We start from the raw sequence: 17,633 nt of genomic DNA, 5'->3' as shown, positions 1-17,633 counted from the left end.
TGCTTTACATGTGCTTTTAGCAGCAGTGATGTTGGTTACATAGCACAGGCTTAATCTTCTAACATGCCAAGCTCATTGAATTTCATATTGGCTGAATTAGTTCTGTGTCAAGTCTAGGCTAATATAAACCAAATAAGAGTAGGCTGTTCCTTTGGCCTCAGCATATCACTGACTGCAGCCCTGCAGAACTAGGTTGGTATTCTGAGCTGGTTACATTTGCCTTGGAAATCTTTTATGGCACCAAAAGAATGTATTTCCTTCGGGTTTATCTTTCTTGTATTTTATCTTCCATTTCCTCAACTGCATTTCTTATCTAATACCTTTTTGATGGGCATTATTACAGTAAGCACCCATTTTGAGCTTTGCTAATATTTTTTCATCTTTTTAGAACAGGTTTTTTAAATGGCTTTTGAGATACCAAATGAAGTTTTACTAATATTCAGTAATAATGCAATATAATTTTTAAAATAAATGCTTCATGTATCTCTTTAATACTTGGACTAAATTTCAATAAAAAGTTGGGTTATGTTTTAAACTTCCAGTTATTATAACCAAAATCCATTTTTATTCCTATTAAATTGGAAATTGTATCCCATAAAGGGAGAAATGAGAACTGAGTCTGATTCTTAGACGTAATAGTTGCATGTTAAAAATTCATCAGACTATTTTATGACTTTCAGTATTAACTGCCTACTTGTAAACTGCTGAATTGGGGTTATTAAATTACAAAGCTTTCATTTTCAAGATGCTGGATTTGACTGTTAGTTGAATTTCTGCCACTGTTCCACTGGGACTTGAAACAAGGCACTTTGCTTACCTGTGCTTCTCCAGCTGTAATATTGGAGTTACATGACAACTAATTTAATGTTGTCAGCTTGAATATAGGTTGTTGTGAATTGGGAATAACAGATCAATAAAACAGGTACATATGTACAGTAAAAATAATAAGTTGAATAAGGGTATTAGATGAATCTTATAGGTAAATATTACTTGTGAGAATGGTGCAGTTGTTTAGTAATGGATCTATACTGCATACAATAATACCTTAGGATCTATGTGATTTCTAGTATGTCCAAACCCTTGGTATTGTGGTTTCATGCCATCAGAAATGTTCTATTAAAAAATACTATTTTTCTACATTGACCAAAATAGAACTTACTAAAATATAAGACACATATAATTATTAAATCTACATACTGATATATATAGTTGGTAAAATCTATTTAAAGTGGCATTAATGAGGGAATTGCAGACATTTTGAAAAGGTATGGAAATAAATGACAGGGATGAAACATTCTGGGTTTAAGTAGTGTACTAACACAAGGCAGTTATGGTAATTTAGATTGCCTAATAATTTTTAAATCAGTATTTTACAATGCTACAGTAACTTGACCTCTGTGATCTTATTTGGATATATTGAAGTATTACAGGATGCCAGTTGCTGCTTTGGGTTAAGGTTGTATTTAACTTTGAGAGTCAAACAAGGATTTGTCTCCTTTATGAATGCATGATAAGGCATATCTGCTAGGATGTTTAATTTCTTATAGAATGAAGCTTCAGGTATTATTAAATTGAGAATTTAATATTCAAAATGCAATATTCTGTTCTTACAGGAATAAGGAAATGTCTTGGGTTAACTTTTGAGTATTAGGTGCTAATTAAATGAGTTAAGGGTATAGATTCACTAAACGTAGTAGCAATATAGTGTGTATTAATGAACTCCTTCCATGCAGTCAAGTGTTGTTTCAAATGCTACAGTGCAAAATTCCAATAATTTGCTTCAATGCAAAAGATTTCCTGAGGACTCTACTTCAAGTTTATGGTAATGAAATCAGCTGGAAACAAGGTAAGTGTTGAATCTATGTTCTCATCCTGTAATCTCGGTGATTTTGATGTCTCTGTTAAAATCCCTGGGTGTAGAAATAACTACATTGGTAGTTAAATAATGTACTGAAAAACAGTTTAGTACCATGGAGAAGAACATTCCTCTTGGAGAGGTGTCCAGAGGCTTGCCATGTGAAGATGATGTATTTCTTCTTAGATTAGGAATCAAATTACTGAGTAATTTAGGGATAGCTTCCAGTGGAAACAAAAGCTCTTGACACAGTCCTGACTGTAGCTGAAGGGGTCAAACTACTTCATGTTTCATGTTCCCTAGTAAAAAGCTTCCTCTGCTCAAAGGAAGGGCTAAAATAAATCCCAGAGATGCTCACAGTTGTCAGACTTAGGAATTATTTGAACAGGTCCTTTGGTTTTTTGACAGGAACAAATAAGACTCTTTTGTTGGATTTAAAAAGCGACTCCAAACAGAAGGCATAAGATGCCAATATAATGTCTTTTGGTTCCATGTATCAGATTCCTGCTTAGTGAGTTACAAAAGTAAATGTGACCTTTCAGGAAGGGCTCCCTCTATGAAGTTTTTATCAACTTATGTTCAGCATCTGAAAAGTTTCATCAGTAAATCACAGTAAACTGATGATGATTTAAAATCTGGTGGTAAGATCTACTTAAAATAGCACGGGGGATGGGAAAGGAGGGAAGAAATGTCATGGTAGTTTTATAACCTGTACACAGTTAGGTGCTATCTGATGCATGGGATTTGAATCTGAAATTTCCAGTAACCAAAAGAATTCTTGCCTAGGTTTTTAAACTTCGGAAGTTGATAGTTCCTCACACGTTATTTCTGCTATGAAAAAAAAAACCCAAACAAACAAAACCCCTCCAACAAAACAAACAAAATATCTTAAAATTCTCTTTAGAGCAGTCCTGCAGCTGTAACTTGCATTATAGACATTAAAGTTTGCTTTCAGGTAACCGAGTCTGTAAGGTTGTGTAGCATGGAGTTCTCTAGAAATGTACCTGTGGCTCATCATTTGAACTAACTTAGGGGTTACTGAAGAGGGTACATAGGTTTATCTTTGAATATGTCACAGAGCATTCTAGTTATTAGTTTTTCCTGGTCTCTGTAGTACTGCAGTACACGTATTGAGATTGTATTTCAGAGGGAACTGAAGCAACACCAGGTTTGCTCCATCCTGTCCATCTATGTGAACATGAGGGAAAGTGCAGTGTAAGCACTTATGATCCTATAGGACAAAAGGTTCTTTGGAAACAGTGTGTTGTGCACCTGTGTGTGAATTCATATGTCCATTAGCAATCTCAGTCTGATTACTGGGAGGTAAATCTCTCCCTGATCCCCACTGGCAATTTTGTGGCTCAAGTTAACAACAACAAAAGTGTAGCGGTGGGAGACACTCGTAAGAAAAACTTCAACTTAAAGTTTTCCAGTAATAAGAAAGGGAGGCTTTAACAGTAAATCTGAAGAACCAAAGGCTTACTTGTATTTTAAAACTTGAAAAAATTACCCAATTAAAAAAACCCACTCCAACCTCACCAAATAACCCTCTTCAAAAATATTTAATACTGAACTTACTCCTGTGTAGTCATGATATTGACTATTTGTTACAGCTGCAAATTCAAGGTTTAACATTTTTGTAGAGTAAATACTTGTCCTTTTATGAAGTGTGGGTGCAGGAAAGATGGGCAAAACTTTAGAGGTATTTTTTAGTGTGTGGGGTAATTCAAGTATTTTGATTGTCAGAAATCATTTATTCTTGTAGTTGCTGATAGTGTTGTGTTGGATCCAAGGATTGCAGCATGGCTGATAAACCCCAGTGACACAGTTCCTTCCTTTGAATCTTTAATACAGAAGTATTTTGAAAAACCTTTCTCAAAGGGAGCAGAAAATACAGATACAGGCACTTTGAGAAATGCATCTGTAAGTAGTTTGTTTTCAGTTGTTTGTGGTTGGGTTGAAAGGGGAAGGAAATGATAAAAGAATTGCTTTTGCCTACAAAATGTTGCATGAAAAGATAGATAATGCTTTTCTAATGGGAGAAAATTATTCTATTAATAGTCCTTGTTGGAAATCTAAAGAAAGGGGAGAAGGGAAGGTTCCTCTGCATTCTACCATGATGGGATCTCATTCTCCAGGGACGACTGTGAAATTTTCTTTCAAAACTGTAGAGTTCAGTAACAATATTAATGTATAATCTTATCTCTTTTCTTTCCATCTCCCTGCAAAATGATTTCCAGCTCTCCTTTCCAAAATGTCTAATGCTGCCTTTTCCAGTTCCTGTGAACCTGTAGGCTGTATTTAGTTGATTATTAAAATTTTGCTTAATTTCACAGCTGGTAAAGGCTGAGGAACAGTAGGAGTCAAATGTGAACTTCCAAGCATGTGAATGAAAAGATCTGGATTTTTATTCTATCATTATGAGAGAATGTGTGATGAACTTTTTGAGATGTTATCCCCAGCTCTAGAGAAATTTCTTCCTATATCCTGTCGAATATCTTCCTATATTACTATTTTTACATGTTTACTGCCGTGGTGATCTACTCTGGACACATTGGCCTTCAGAGGTTGTTTGAATGATAAGATGATGTGCAACAACCTAAATGATTTTTTTTTTGTTGGAAACCATTCACTTTTCTGAGGCCTCGGTTGTCCAGACCAAGTGTTACAACATTATAGGACTTCTGTGATTCAAGTCCACAGATGTCCAGCGGGCTCAGTTCTTCAGAAGCTACTTCATGAATTAAGCTATTAGTGTAGGGAATGGACAGGCAAACAGGCAGAAACTATAAACTTGTTGTTTATTTCTGTATGTCATGGCCCTCCTGTGAGTCAGCATCCTTAGTCTTGTCTCTTTCCTTAGCCTGACTCAGTCTTTTGTTCTTCAGATATCACATCTGTTCTTAGTTATCATTTCTCAACTTTTTCATGCTGATTCCCAGCTCTGAGTTAAATATTGAAATCATATTTCCTTCCTTTCCCGTTTCACGTCTAGTTTGTTTCCTTGCCCCAACCGTCCAGTGCCTTTTTGCTGACTTGTTCACTCAAGTCCAAGTTTAATGCCTCCTTGTAACATCCTGTGATTATTCCCCCCCTCCCCCCCATTCTGTATTCCTTAATTTGTTACCTGGACTCTCACACTTCCTTTTTGGCTCTTCTGTTTGCTCAGTGAGTCCCAGTTCTTCCTGTGAATCCTGGCTCTTTGCCAGATTTATCTCTTCAGCCTTCTTGCTCTGTCCTTGCTGGTAGGTTCCTGACAGGTGTCTGTACTCCCAGAGGGATCTGTGGTGAGTGATACATCATGTCTCATCTCCCACTGCTTCAGAGAAGCTCCCTCTCTATTGTCCTAGTCTTGGCCACCCACCATAGTCCTTGGAATGACTGCTGGTTTATTCCATAGCTCACTACTCACCCACACACCTGCAGCACAGGAGATGTGCTGCTTGTCTATGTCTTTGATGCTCTGCCAAAGGGATCATGGTCGGTATTCCCTGAAACCTTTGCTGGAACAGGTGCTAAACGTCTTACAGTTCCTGTCACTGCTGCATTCTCTGATGAGCATTCTTGGTGTCAGTCAAAGCCTGTGACTGGGCACTTTTCCACCTCCAGTAAGGGATCAAGCAAACTGTCTGTATTTCACAGACATCTCGTTTGTTCCAGATCAGGTTGGCGTGTACAAGGTTTCTTGGAGACAGGTTGATGACTTTCAGTGCAGTGTGGGCCTGCTTAAATTAGTCTGTCTGGGGCAGAGAGAAGTCCTCACTCATAGAACTAGACTGTGCAGTGGGTTGACCCTGACTGGACACCAGGTACCCACTAAAGCCAATCTCTTACTCCCCTCTGCAACTGAACAGAGGAGAGAAAATCTAACAAAGGGTTCATGAGTTGAGATAAGGACCGTGAGAGATCACTTACTGATCACCATCACAGGCAAACCAGACTCAAAGTGGGGATATCAATTAAATTTATTATTAACAGAATCAGAACAGGAGAATGAGAAGTAAAATAAATCTTAAGAACATCTTCCCCCACCCTTCCCTCCTTCCTTCACGCTCTGTCTCTTCCACCCCAGCAGTGCAGGGAGAGGGGAGTTCATCACATGTTGATTTCTGCTGCTGCTCAGGGAGAGGAGTCCTCCCCCTGCTCCCTGTGGGGTCCCTCCCATGGGGGATAATCCTTCATGAACTTCTCCAGTGTGAACCCATCCTATGGGCAACAGTTCTTTGCAAACTGCTGCCAGGTGGATCACTTTTCCACAGGGTGCAGTCCTTCAGGCACTGTCTGCTCCAGCGTGGGTCCCCCACAGGGCCACAGGTCCCACCAGGAAAACCTGCAGGTGCTGTCAGTGGAATTCACTACCCCATTTTGACTCTCTTCTGCAGCTGGGGCTTTGCTGGGACCTGCTTCCCACTGAAAGCCATTAGATTATGTACAACCTGGTTAGTTTTATCAGCTGTTATCCTGAGTCAGAGGGTCATTTCAAGATAAAACCAAGGCTTAAGTGTGTTCTGAATGACTGAACACTATACACACAAACCCTTTGGTTTATGGGATGTGGTAGGAAAATGTCCCTGAAGTAAAAGCTGCACCAAAACTCGAATAATTCTGTTTATAACATCAAATAACTTGCAAGTCATAGATGTCTCCCACAAATAACTCAAATTTCACCATTTTACATAAACTCCCTCAAAACTATCATAACATGTCATACTTAATTCCATGTAACCCATTTTCTACCTCTAACATGGACCAGTATGCAATTCTTTGGGAAGAGTGTATGGACAGGCAAGTGCATACCTTTAGTCTTTTGGAATGCTGTCCTAGGTTCTATGGGCTTTGACTCAGGAATTTTACAGAACAGTGCTAGTGTTTTTTCACTTAATGACTTGGATGTTAATTTATTACACAATTTTGATTTTTCAGCCCTCATTAAAGATACAACCTGTGAGATTTTTCATGTAACCACCCTTGATCACAGGAATTTAGTGGTGGAAAGCAGTGCTTTGTTGTTTAAATTTAGTGTGTTAGCCCGTTAAACAAAATTTAATAGGTTTAATTAGGTTTAGTTTTAGTGATCATGTTCTTGGAGCCAACAGTCATAATCTCAGTGTCTGTACGCATTTCAAAGTGGTATCTCAGCCATCTGAAGGAGGTGGCATGGCTCTGTGTGGAACACCTCTGGAACATAAGGGAAGGAAGTGAACAGTTCTGGCACAGAAGAGTGGTAGTTCTTATATGAGAAAGAAAACTGCAAGGAATTTTTCCTCACTTTAGAAGTAGTAATAAAACTGATATCAAAGGCAGTCTGATACTATTTCTCTGTGATCTGTGCAAAATGTACATGAAGGAACAGGTAAAATCTGGAATGTTCATAGTTGGTAGTTCTGTTTTCATGAATTGGGTTTGTCAGAGGTCTAAGAACATTTCTAAAATGTTACTGTAACATGAGATACAGAAAAACAGAAACCCATATTTTTACAATTTAATACCTTTTAAAAATATAGTACTCTAAATACTTTTATTTTAGCAGTAAAATTATTGATTTATTTTTTATTTATTTATATCAGTATCAAAACTTAGATGTGAACTTGGAGAAGCTTTATAATGTAATGATGGACCTTGTTCGTGACTTAAAGGTAAGATATGAAAAGAAGTTCAGAAATAATTTTGGAGATATTATCAGGAATTAAAGAGAGTTAGTCATGTATTTCTCATTCAAATTAGAATCTAGTGAAATAGAATCCTTCAGTCCATACTGGTTTACTTTGGTAGTCAACATTTAAAATAAATTGCCCATTGAATTTTCCATTTTTATCTAGAAGGAGCAAATAGTCTCAATCTTTAGAAGAACCATTTCCTCTACCACAACTAACTGAATATCTAAATGAACATTCTGAGAACAGGAAAGGTTCAGAATATTGTGACTTTTCTTTTGGTATTTTAAATCTGTATGTTACAGACTAGAAGATGTTAACAGAGGGACAACATAACATAGCTGGTTTTTCCTATGTATTCCTTGGGTACAAAACCTCTCAGCATGTCTTTTGCTCTAGGCTGTGTTAACCAAACACTGGTCAAACTGAACAGGCTTCCTGGTGAGGTGATCAATGCCCCAGGCCTGTCAGTGTTTAGGAGGCATTTGGACAGTGCCCTTAATAACATGCTTTAAATTTTAGTCAGCCCTCAATAGATCAGGCAGTGGGACTGGGGGGTCACTGTAGGTCCCTTCCAAGTGAACTGTTCTGTTCTATTTTATCCCTTATTGCAGTTCAGGATGCATCTGAAAAAGTCTTTTGGTGGGGTTTTTTTTTGTGTGTGTTTGTTTTCTGCCTGTAATCACATACCAGGCAAAGTGTCAGAATATGCAGGGATATGCTCAGGTGGAAGGTACATCGTAGCGTCCTAGGGGTTTTCTTTGAAGTTGATGGTAGCAAGTGTCGGGCTTAGATGGAACCATATCAATCTGGAAATCCAGGTGGCCCAGCAGTGTGACAAACAATCCGTGAAGGAAGGCAGCAAGGAAACACCAAGGGTGCAGAAACACTGAGATCCAGCCTGCAGGAGGAGTTTTCAGACAAGTCCTGCTCCGTGGTTAGAGAGAAAACAGACTTCCTGTTCTCTGTAACTAATTTGTACATAACCATATCATCTCTTTATTTTCTTCCTAATGAAAACAAAGTTATGAATTATGAATGGTTGCTTAATTGTTCAAGAGAATAAATAGAAAGGGATAACCGTGTGTCCTGTTATAATGAGGCTTGCTCTAAAACAGTTTAGAAAAATTATTATTTTTTTTTCATTTCTTTATTAGTGTTCCCATACAAAATGGTTACTATTTCAAAATGTATTACTGTTCCCTACAGAAAGAAGTAATGCAACATTCAGGTACTATAATTTACAATAAGTAGTATTTCATGCCACAAACAGTGTTGTCATATAGAAAGGGAATATACAGAGGGTGAAATACTGCTCACTGGAAAATAGATTAACCTAATGACACTACTGTATGTTTTAAGATCAAAATTAGCTGGCTCTGATGAATGTGTTTATATCTTGCTTTACAGGCTCAAGGTTTGTGGAACTTATTTTGCACATTGGAGCTTCCACTTATCAAAATTCTGGCAGGTATGAAAGTTCAGTTCAAAGTAAGAATCTTCACTATTTTCACACAGCTGCTGACTATGCTTAAATGGAATGTAATACATCAGAATATGAAATGTTTTCTTAACCTCATGACAGCTGTGTGAGCTTGAGATTCAATTTCTAAGAAGCATGTAATATTGAAATTGTCAATTGTAAATGTTCTCAATGTATAATTGTATTTACAGTGATGGAAACACACAAAATATATGTGAACAAACAAGAACTGAAAAAAACATCAGAGATTCTGGGGGTAACTTTTGTATTTACTTTTTCTTTTTGAAATTGTATAGCATCATCTTTGTGCTTTTACTGAGGATAGCTAATTAAAAAGAGAAGGAACCTTTGTCACTTTTAATCTAACCGTTTGGGGTTTTAGTATTTTTATTATTATAAATATAACTAATGACATTTACATTTTAGGATATCTCCCTTTTTATTTAGGAGAGTAAAAAAGAGATACTTGCTTCATTAGCCTTGCCCCAGGACTGAAATTGCTTTGCAAAATGTACAGGTCCTTTTGGGTTATATGGTATAAATTATAAATGGTAATGACTCTTTCTGAACCTAGTTTTCAGTAGCCATCCTCCTGAAAAGTGGCTCTCAGTGCCTCTCTTTGTAAACAATACATTCTTTACAACTTATAAATTCTTTGATAAAAACAGCTACAAGAGCATCCCATTTTGTAGCATAAAATCTGACTGGATAGATTATCATAGATTACTAATTTGTCAGAATAATTCACATAGCTCTGTTTCTCAAAGATCTCTGTAGTCTTCAGCAACCTAAAATCTTTTCCCACAAATGTAAATCTCATTCCCAGGTCATGAAGAAATATAGGTTAAAGATGAAATATAGATTAAATGTTGATAGCCAGTCAGCAATGATTACATAATATCAAGTTCTCCATTTTTAAATAAAAGTCTAATATACTCATTAACCTAGGAATTAGCAGATATTGAAGGAAATAATGATGTAAGCAGAATAATTCTGATGTACCAATTTATAGTTGCGGCTCAAAGAGCTTGAACAGGAAGCTCATCAAGTTGCTGGAGAACGGTTCCTGTTGACCAGCAGTTATCAACTCCGAGAGGTAATGTTTGTACTACTGTATTTATTTACTGTGATTATTCTGTAAATTGTTATTGATACAGAAGAACTGTAAAGCATATATATCCTTACAACTTCTGAATTCTTTTCTTCTATATTAATTATCTTATTTTCTGATCTTATTGGGGGACACGTAGTTTTACATGAATCTGACAATGTTGGATGATCTGTGTTTGAATTAGACATTTGTTTTTAGTAAATACATTTCATTACTGTTTCAATTGCTCAGAAATAAAGATCTAGTCTTTTCAATTCTGTGTTAGTTCTCTTTGCTACAGTATGCTCTATTTACTCTAAAACACGTTCTAGACTAAAGTTCAAGCACCAAATAATTATCCTTTCTATTTCAGCACTTGAAACACTGAAACATTTGTTTTGTGTTTTTCTTACTGTAGGTACTATTTGATAAGTTAAAGCTGCATACGCTGTGTGAGAAACTTCAGAGAACTGAAATACAACAACTTGTGTCCACCTCAGAAGCTGTGGTGAGATGGAGGGGGGTTTTAAAGCCAGCTGCATGATTTAGCAAAGATTCCAAGTCATATTCCAGTGAAATTGTGATTTATCTAAAGTTTTCCTAACAATCTTGATTTATTTTTGTATTGTTCTAATTATGCTTTACATAATTATAGCAGAAAAGATGTATTCTATAATGAAGAAAAACACGTGAGCTACTGAACTAAACTTCAGCTATAAACCAGGGTTAAAAACTTTAATACCAAAATGCCTGTATGACCATCTTCTTCAAATGAGAGAAACTTTCTTACTGGTCAGATTTTGGTAGCTCAGAGTGACTGACTGAGTGACACAGACCACGGGTCAAAGAAAAGAGCATTGATGTAAATTCTGCTGTCAAAGGAAATAGCAGCCCAGACTTCCTCTTTGCCATCGGGAGATTTGGGCTAAAACCATGTTATCATCTTTTTATGGAACCTTAACTCATTCATTAATTTCTGTAGGAAATTACTTGATACCTGTGGTTTGAATTGAAAGTTACCACTTTCTTTGTATGGTCCAGTGTTTTACTTGTGTGCATGAATTTTTCCCAGTTTAATGTTTGTGTTGTTCTCTGTGGAGAGGCTTGCTTTCAGTAAGAACGGTTGCATTTGGAGTTAGATCTGCAGGATCCTGATATAGTCTTGTTCCTTTGCAGAAGCAGTGAGCAAACAGTTTATATACTTTGATACACCTGTACAAGAGATCAAATGTATCTTTAGATGCAGTGTAAAAATATTGTGCATCTGAAGCTCCTTCAGTTATTTCTTTAGTTGGTGTTGAAACAGATAATTTTCAGCAATGCAGATGTTCATGGATGATCCCACACAAGTGCAGAAATCTGTCAAAAACATTTGTTTAAAAATGAAGTCAGGACCAAATTGCAGACTTCTTGGTAACTTAAGGCAAATGTGGATGCCTCTTTCTTTTCATAGAATTATGTAAGTTGGAAACAACCTTTCAGGTCATCGAGTCCAACTGTTAAGCAAATACTGCCAAGTCCACTCACTGCTAAACCACATTCCTAAGTGCCACATCTACATGTCTTTTAAATCCCTCCAGGGATGGTAACTCTACCACTTCCCTGGGCAACCTGTTCTGGTGTTTGACAAGCCTTTTGGTGAAGAAATTTTTCCTAATATCCAATCTAACCCTCCCCTGGTGCAACTTGAGGCCATTTCTTCTTGTCATGTCTCTTGTTACTTGGGAGAAGAGCCTGACCCCCCACCTGGCTACAGCCTCCTGTCAGGGAGTTGTGGAGACCAATAAGGGTCTCCCTGAGCCTCCTTTTCTCCAGGCAAAACACCCCCAGCTCCCTCAGCTGCTCCTCATGAGACTTGTGCTCCAGGCTATTCCCCAACTCCATTGCCCTTCTCTGGACATGCTCCAGCATCTCAGTGTCTTTCTTGTCATGAGGGGACCAAAACCAAACACAGGATTCGAGGTGTGGCCTCACCAGTGCCCAGCACAGGGGGACAATCACTGCCCTGGTCCTGCTGGCCACGCTGTTGCTGATCCAAGCCAGGATGCCATTGCCCTTCTTGGCCACCTGAGCGCATGCTGGCTCATATTCCGATGATGTTGACCAGCACCCCCAGGTCCTTTTCCACTGGGCAATTTTCCATCCACTCTGCCCCCAGCCTGATGCACTGGAGGGGGTTGTTGTGACCCAAGGGCAGGACCCAACACTTGGCCTTGTTGAACCTCAGACCACTGGCCTTGGCCTGTTGATCCAGCCAGTCCAGATTCCTCTGCAGAGCCTTCCTTCGCTCCAGCAGATCAACTCTTCCATCCAGTTTGGTGTCATCTGCACACTAACCGAGGGTGCACTCCATCCCCTTGTCCAGATCATTAAAAGATCATTTGTTAAGATTATAATAGCAATGGAATTCCTTCTTGGAACGGAAGAAGGCTCTGTGCAGCTGCACCTGTTTCCGATTTGCTACCACAATTGTATTGCTGTAGTTTACATGGGAGTCAAAGCGCACAACTTGTTGCTGAGAATGAGCATTTCTGGGGAAGGTAGAAAGGTGATATTTGTTTCTAAAGGAAGAAATTCCACTTTTCAGCCAAGTGTGTCAACTACCATATATGATCTCAGGTAATGTCAACAGTATAACCATAAAACCCCCACATTACTCAAGAAGATGGACATTTCGTAGATCAAATATGTAATCTTGGAGAGTGACAGAGAGCCTTGGGAGATGGGAGGGACCAGTGAAATAGAAGGCATGTCATCTTTTTGTTGGATCAAAAGATTTATTGTTGTAATCAAAGCAATACTAGTGCTAGTCCAGTATTCTCTTTCCAGCAACTGCTGAGACTTGTTTAGAGAAAAGTAGGCTGAAACCTTCCAGTAGATAAATACTGGAATTACTCTTAAGATGCTGGCTCTCCCTGGTAGCAAGAAAAAAACCTTACACTTTTAAATGTACATTCTAGTACAGTTGCATCTGTTTCTCATCCTGGACTATTGTAGTTCCAGATATTTTTTGTTGTACTTATGAATATCCAATCTCTATTTTAATAATTTCATTCTTTTTCTTAACAGATTTTTTTGCTGTTTCCAATCAAAGTGATCAGAAATATACTTTACTTTGTTGCTTTGGGATTTGACAGTTTTGATTTCTCGTGAAAATTTTCCTGGAACTTTTATTAGGGGATGAACAGGAGAAATTCTCCTGTTATATTGTGTGTGTATAAATATGTATGTGTGTGTGTTTGTGTGTATGTATTAGTTTTTTATACTTTTATCATGTTCTCTCTTGCTTTGATGTTGCATAGCACAAAAAATAAGCAAAGAACCGTAAGTAACACACACACATCATACTCCAGTGTTTTCAAAGTTGTTGTGAAGAAGTTTTTATGTCTGCATGTCTTTTTGTCTCTATCTGGGACAGAAAGAGAAATGAAATGGGAAGGAGTCATCTCCAGCCTTCCTAATGAAGGCAGGAAGGAATGAAGACTTCCTTGGGCCTGGGGTGGGATTGCTTGGATGATGTCATTCTTTAGCCAATATTTTGTCCATTCAGCTTGACAAGAAAATTTCTTGCTCCAAAGTGCATTTTGGTAAGGTTTGTTTAATAATATAACTTAACAGAAAAGTACACCAGTAATTTACATTCTTGATTTTGCAGCTACATAAATTGCAAGATCTTCATCCTTTGCCTAAGATAATTTTAGAGTACCGTCAGGTGAGCTGATGTTTTTCACATAATGTAGTTGCATTGAAGCACAATTAGCAAGAAAGAGAACATATTCATAAAATAATTGGAAAACTGCACTGTTAAATTTGTCTACTGCTATAAAGCACACTTGTAAGGCAAAACATTTATTTTTTGAGTTCTCAGTAAATACTTTGCATAAAATGAAGGAGATAATTAGTTATGGAGGATTTTTGGGTGACAAGCCTCCTGAAAGTCCAAAATGACCTAGTTAGTCTACTCTCACACTTAACATTTGGGTTTTGAGTGGGTTTTCAGTTGGCTTTTCTTTAACACCAGTAATTTAAAAAAAAACAAACAACAAAACAAGTTTGAGTTTTGCTTTTTTGTTTTGTTTGAGGGTTTTATATGTGGCTTTTTTGTGTTGTTTATTGACCTGGAAACATAAGATATAAAATAATAAATTCCAATAGTTCAATTGCTAGTATCTGCAAATTCCTGGCTCTGTGTTATAACCGAGCACTTACCTAACTGAAGCTAATAGGTTAAGCTATTAAAGAGTATAAATCCATTATTTACTATGATAAGACCGACATTTTTTTAAAAAAGTCTACAAAACCAGTTCATATGCATTTGGAGAGTAAGATCTTTAATTTGAAAATTCTCTTATTTTTATAAGTAAGCATTTATTTTGAAATTTATATATTTCAGGTTCATAAGATGAAATCAACTTATGTGGATGGGTTACGAACGTGCATGAGAAAGGTAAAAATATATGAAGTAGCTTGTAAAATCCTAAAAGGATGTGAAATTATTACAGTGTTTACCGTTAAAGAACTTTTATATATGGAAAATTATAAAGTTCAAAAGAACTTTTGGTTTTATAGTTCTGTTTGCAATGTGTTTTTATTACTGATACCTATGTTCAATAAAATTTAGCTGTGTGTCTTCATAATTTTCTTTTTGTTTTTTATTTTTTACTTTACTTGATTACAGGGATTTCTTTCCTCTACATGGAATCAGACAGGAACTGTGACTGGCAGACTTTCAGCCAAACATCCTGTAAGTGAGCCTATTGGAAGATTTACATTTTAATTGAAATGAAAAATTAATGTTACTTATAAAAAATATATATAATATTTTTAACACAGGAAATGTTTTTTTCATGCAAGTCTAGCAGTTGCTGTATTGTGTCTAAATGGTGGACAGAAAAAGCTTATTAAATAAATGGGTGTTTTACTCTAGAACGTTTGTTCTTTGGAATACTTTATGTTTTCCGTGCATCAGAATTAACATTACCTGAAGTAGAGGGGTACAATTGTGGGCCATGCACTGAATACTTCTTTGTAATGAATTCCTGGTGTTCATGAGCCACTTGTAAAGGATCAGTGAGGCCTGGAAGGTGGATATTACAGAAAAGAAGGACGCTCTTTTTTTTCTGGAATTTAGGTTCAGGCCTCATGGCAGTCCAGGGCTAAGCTGGCAATGCTGGTGCTCTTGCTTGTAGGCATGGCTGTGACACGTGGGTTCTTTGTGCTTCCTCTCTTGACTCTGGTTATAATAATCTCCATGTACATGCTTGTGCCTGAAACATGTTTTATTTGTCCTTCTGGAGTGCTACAGGCTTGGGTTTTCTTTTTTCTCTTTTTTTTTTCCCCAAAGGGCATATTCTATGATCCTGTTTCTCTGGGAGTTTGGGGTGCACACTGACCCTTGGCTGTACAGACTGCTGAGGTCCTGGCATTCCTGCTCAGTCACAGGGTATGGCTGCATGGATAAGAGTGCAGGACCTGGAGTGGGAGGACACAGGGCTGCTGAGCTTCAGGGGCTCAAGCCAAGGCGTAGGTGCAGGAATAAGAAGAAAAGTAGTGACTGCCTGCCTGGGGACATTTTCTGTTTTGTTTAATCATGGCTTTTCTTAGCAAAGACCTGGCCTCTGACCCTGTGGGGGAAAGGGAATAGATGCAGAGATGGGACTTGGCTCACGAAGGCCGAGGGGAATCCATGAGGCCATTGTCCTTTTAACTTGTGCTCCCAAGTATTGTCAGTGCTTATGCATGCAGGTTTGCATATATGTGCATATCCATGCATATCTGTCTATGCATGTCCCAGCCTTAAGCTTCTTGGGTACAAATGGCATTAGGGGCTTTCTGCAGTCTTGAGAGAAAGGCCATGGTCTTCCACAGCTCTGTGTGGGAGCAGAGATGTTGGACACGTTACTTGTGTTGTGACCACTTGGCATGGGTGGGTTCATGAGGCTCCTGGCAAGCCCTGCCTGGAATGGCAGAATCCTGTCCTGGGAGGTTCTCACCCTCACCGTATTGATGACTTCCTTAGCTTTTCTTTCACCTTCCTTCACAGTTCAGGTTTCATTTATCTCTTCCTACCCTCACGGAGCATATTTCTGTACAATTTATCATCAAACAACTTTTAGGAAGCGCTTGTGCTTTTTGCTGAGTGAAAAACAGTGTTTAGGGTTCTGAATTAACAACAGAGTGGAGAAGTGTTACTGCTGCTCTCGATTCTCATGCACCCAGATGGGAGACAGTGATGGGAGAGAACGGAAAAGATGATCATGGAGGTCCCAGTATGCTGAATTCTGTGATGGGATGCACAGAGGCATTTCCGAGTCAGAGCTGAGCAGGCAGCTGTCTTGAACAACCACATACAGCTTAAAGTGACCTTTGGTCCGTCATGGTAAAAGTGACACAAAAGCTTATTTTTCTTAAAAGTTGTTTTTCTCCAAAATAATGCTGCTAAAGTTAGCATCCAGGGTTGCCTCAGGCTGGCTTTTCCTTTTAAGGAAAAACGTTGGCATAGTTTTTTTTTGTTTGAAATGTTTATGGAACTTATACCATCTGTTTCTGAATCATTTATCGATATAGAAGATATACTGCAGTGCCCAGTCACTTTGCTGAGTGTTAAAGGATTGGGAAGGTTCTTGCCAGAAATCATAAATATTGAAGATATTTTTGCTGTTACTATGATATTATGTCAAATTTTGGCTGAATATTTGCTGAGGTAGTTTATTTTTAACTCTTTTAAAATGCTTTAAGAAGTGATTAAGCAAAAGTTAGGTGTGAATCAGATACAGTGAGAATTCAAATAGAAAAAACATCCCCTTTGCTGCGGTGGCTGTGAGAGATGGGGTTTCAAACAAAGGTTTCTTTATCTTTTCTTTTGTAAATGTAATGGATCTATCTGTCCTCTTTCCTTTAAGGATTTACTTACAGGTTTAAGGGGAAATGACTAGACATTAGGTACAGAGCAGGATTTCTTTTTCAGATGCTCCACTGTGATCTTTCAGACAGATCCACATCTGATATATGGATGATGTATATTTTTGGCTTTATGTGGGTTTTTCTCGATAGATAAGTTTATTCACATGAATTTTTATAACAAGGTGTTATTGTAGCACAGTTTTGAGTAGGGTCACATTTGATACTGTAGTCTTCTGCCTATAGCATTGTAGTCCTCTATTTTCTACTCCATGGGACCTGAGTATCTAAAAGTAAATATAAACCCTGGAATTCTTCAGTCAAATAATTTTGTAACATATCCACAGGCTAATTATTTTTTCCACTCCATGATGGATTGCTTATGACTATTAGAGGAGTTTAATTAGGTTTATTATTTGAATATATTATTTTGAATTACTTTTTGCATAAGTATACTAGTCTTGTCTGCATTAGGATACTCCTTTATTATGTTGCTCATAGATAACTTTCCTATTAAATATATTTATGACATTCATAAAAGCTTGTTTATGTTCTCCAAACCCATGTTGAATACCTCTTTCCAGCCTCTCATGTTTTAAAGCAAAAATAAGTCAAGACAGAAGTGGAAAAGCATAAAGCCAATTAAGATCA

General features: G+C 37.6%; 1 protein-coding gene across 2 annotated transcripts in view; it reads left to right on the top strand.

Annotated features, from left to right (window-relative positions):
• POLN (DNA polymerase nu) overlaps nt 1-17,633 on the top strand; it is a 109,317-nt gene that overhangs the window by 21,595 nt on the left and 70,089 nt on the right. For both annotated transcript variants that reach the window (XM_027889073.1, XM_027889074.1), the window contains 10 exons: nt 1,734-1,846; nt 3,621-3,778; nt 7,423-7,491; nt 8,920-8,980; nt 9,184-9,248; nt 10,005-10,088; nt 10,501-10,590; nt 13,738-13,794; nt 14,476-14,529; nt 14,761-14,826. In XM_027889073.1, coding sequence (XP_027744874.1) covers nt 1,734-1,846; nt 3,621-3,778; nt 7,423-7,491; nt 8,920-8,980; nt 9,184-9,248; nt 10,005-10,088; nt 10,501-10,590; nt 13,738-13,794; nt 14,476-14,529; nt 14,761-14,826 — 817 coding nt within the window. The remainder of the gene's footprint in view (nt 1-1,733; nt 1,847-3,620; nt 3,779-7,422; nt 7,492-8,919; nt 8,981-9,183; nt 9,249-10,004; nt 10,089-10,500; nt 10,591-13,737; nt 13,795-14,475; nt 14,530-14,760; nt 14,827-17,633) is intronic.

Source organism: Empidonax traillii, unplaced genomic scaffold (assembly GCF_003031625.1).
Source record: "Empidonax traillii isolate 1590-97213 ecotype Southwest subspecies unplaced genomic scaffold, ASM303162v1 scaffold250:size724861, whole genome shotgun sequence".
Classification (NCBI taxonomy): Eukaryota; Metazoa; Chordata; class Aves; order Passeriformes; family Tyrannidae; genus Empidonax; species Empidonax traillii.
This window is presented reverse-complemented; position numbering and strand designations above follow the sequence as displayed.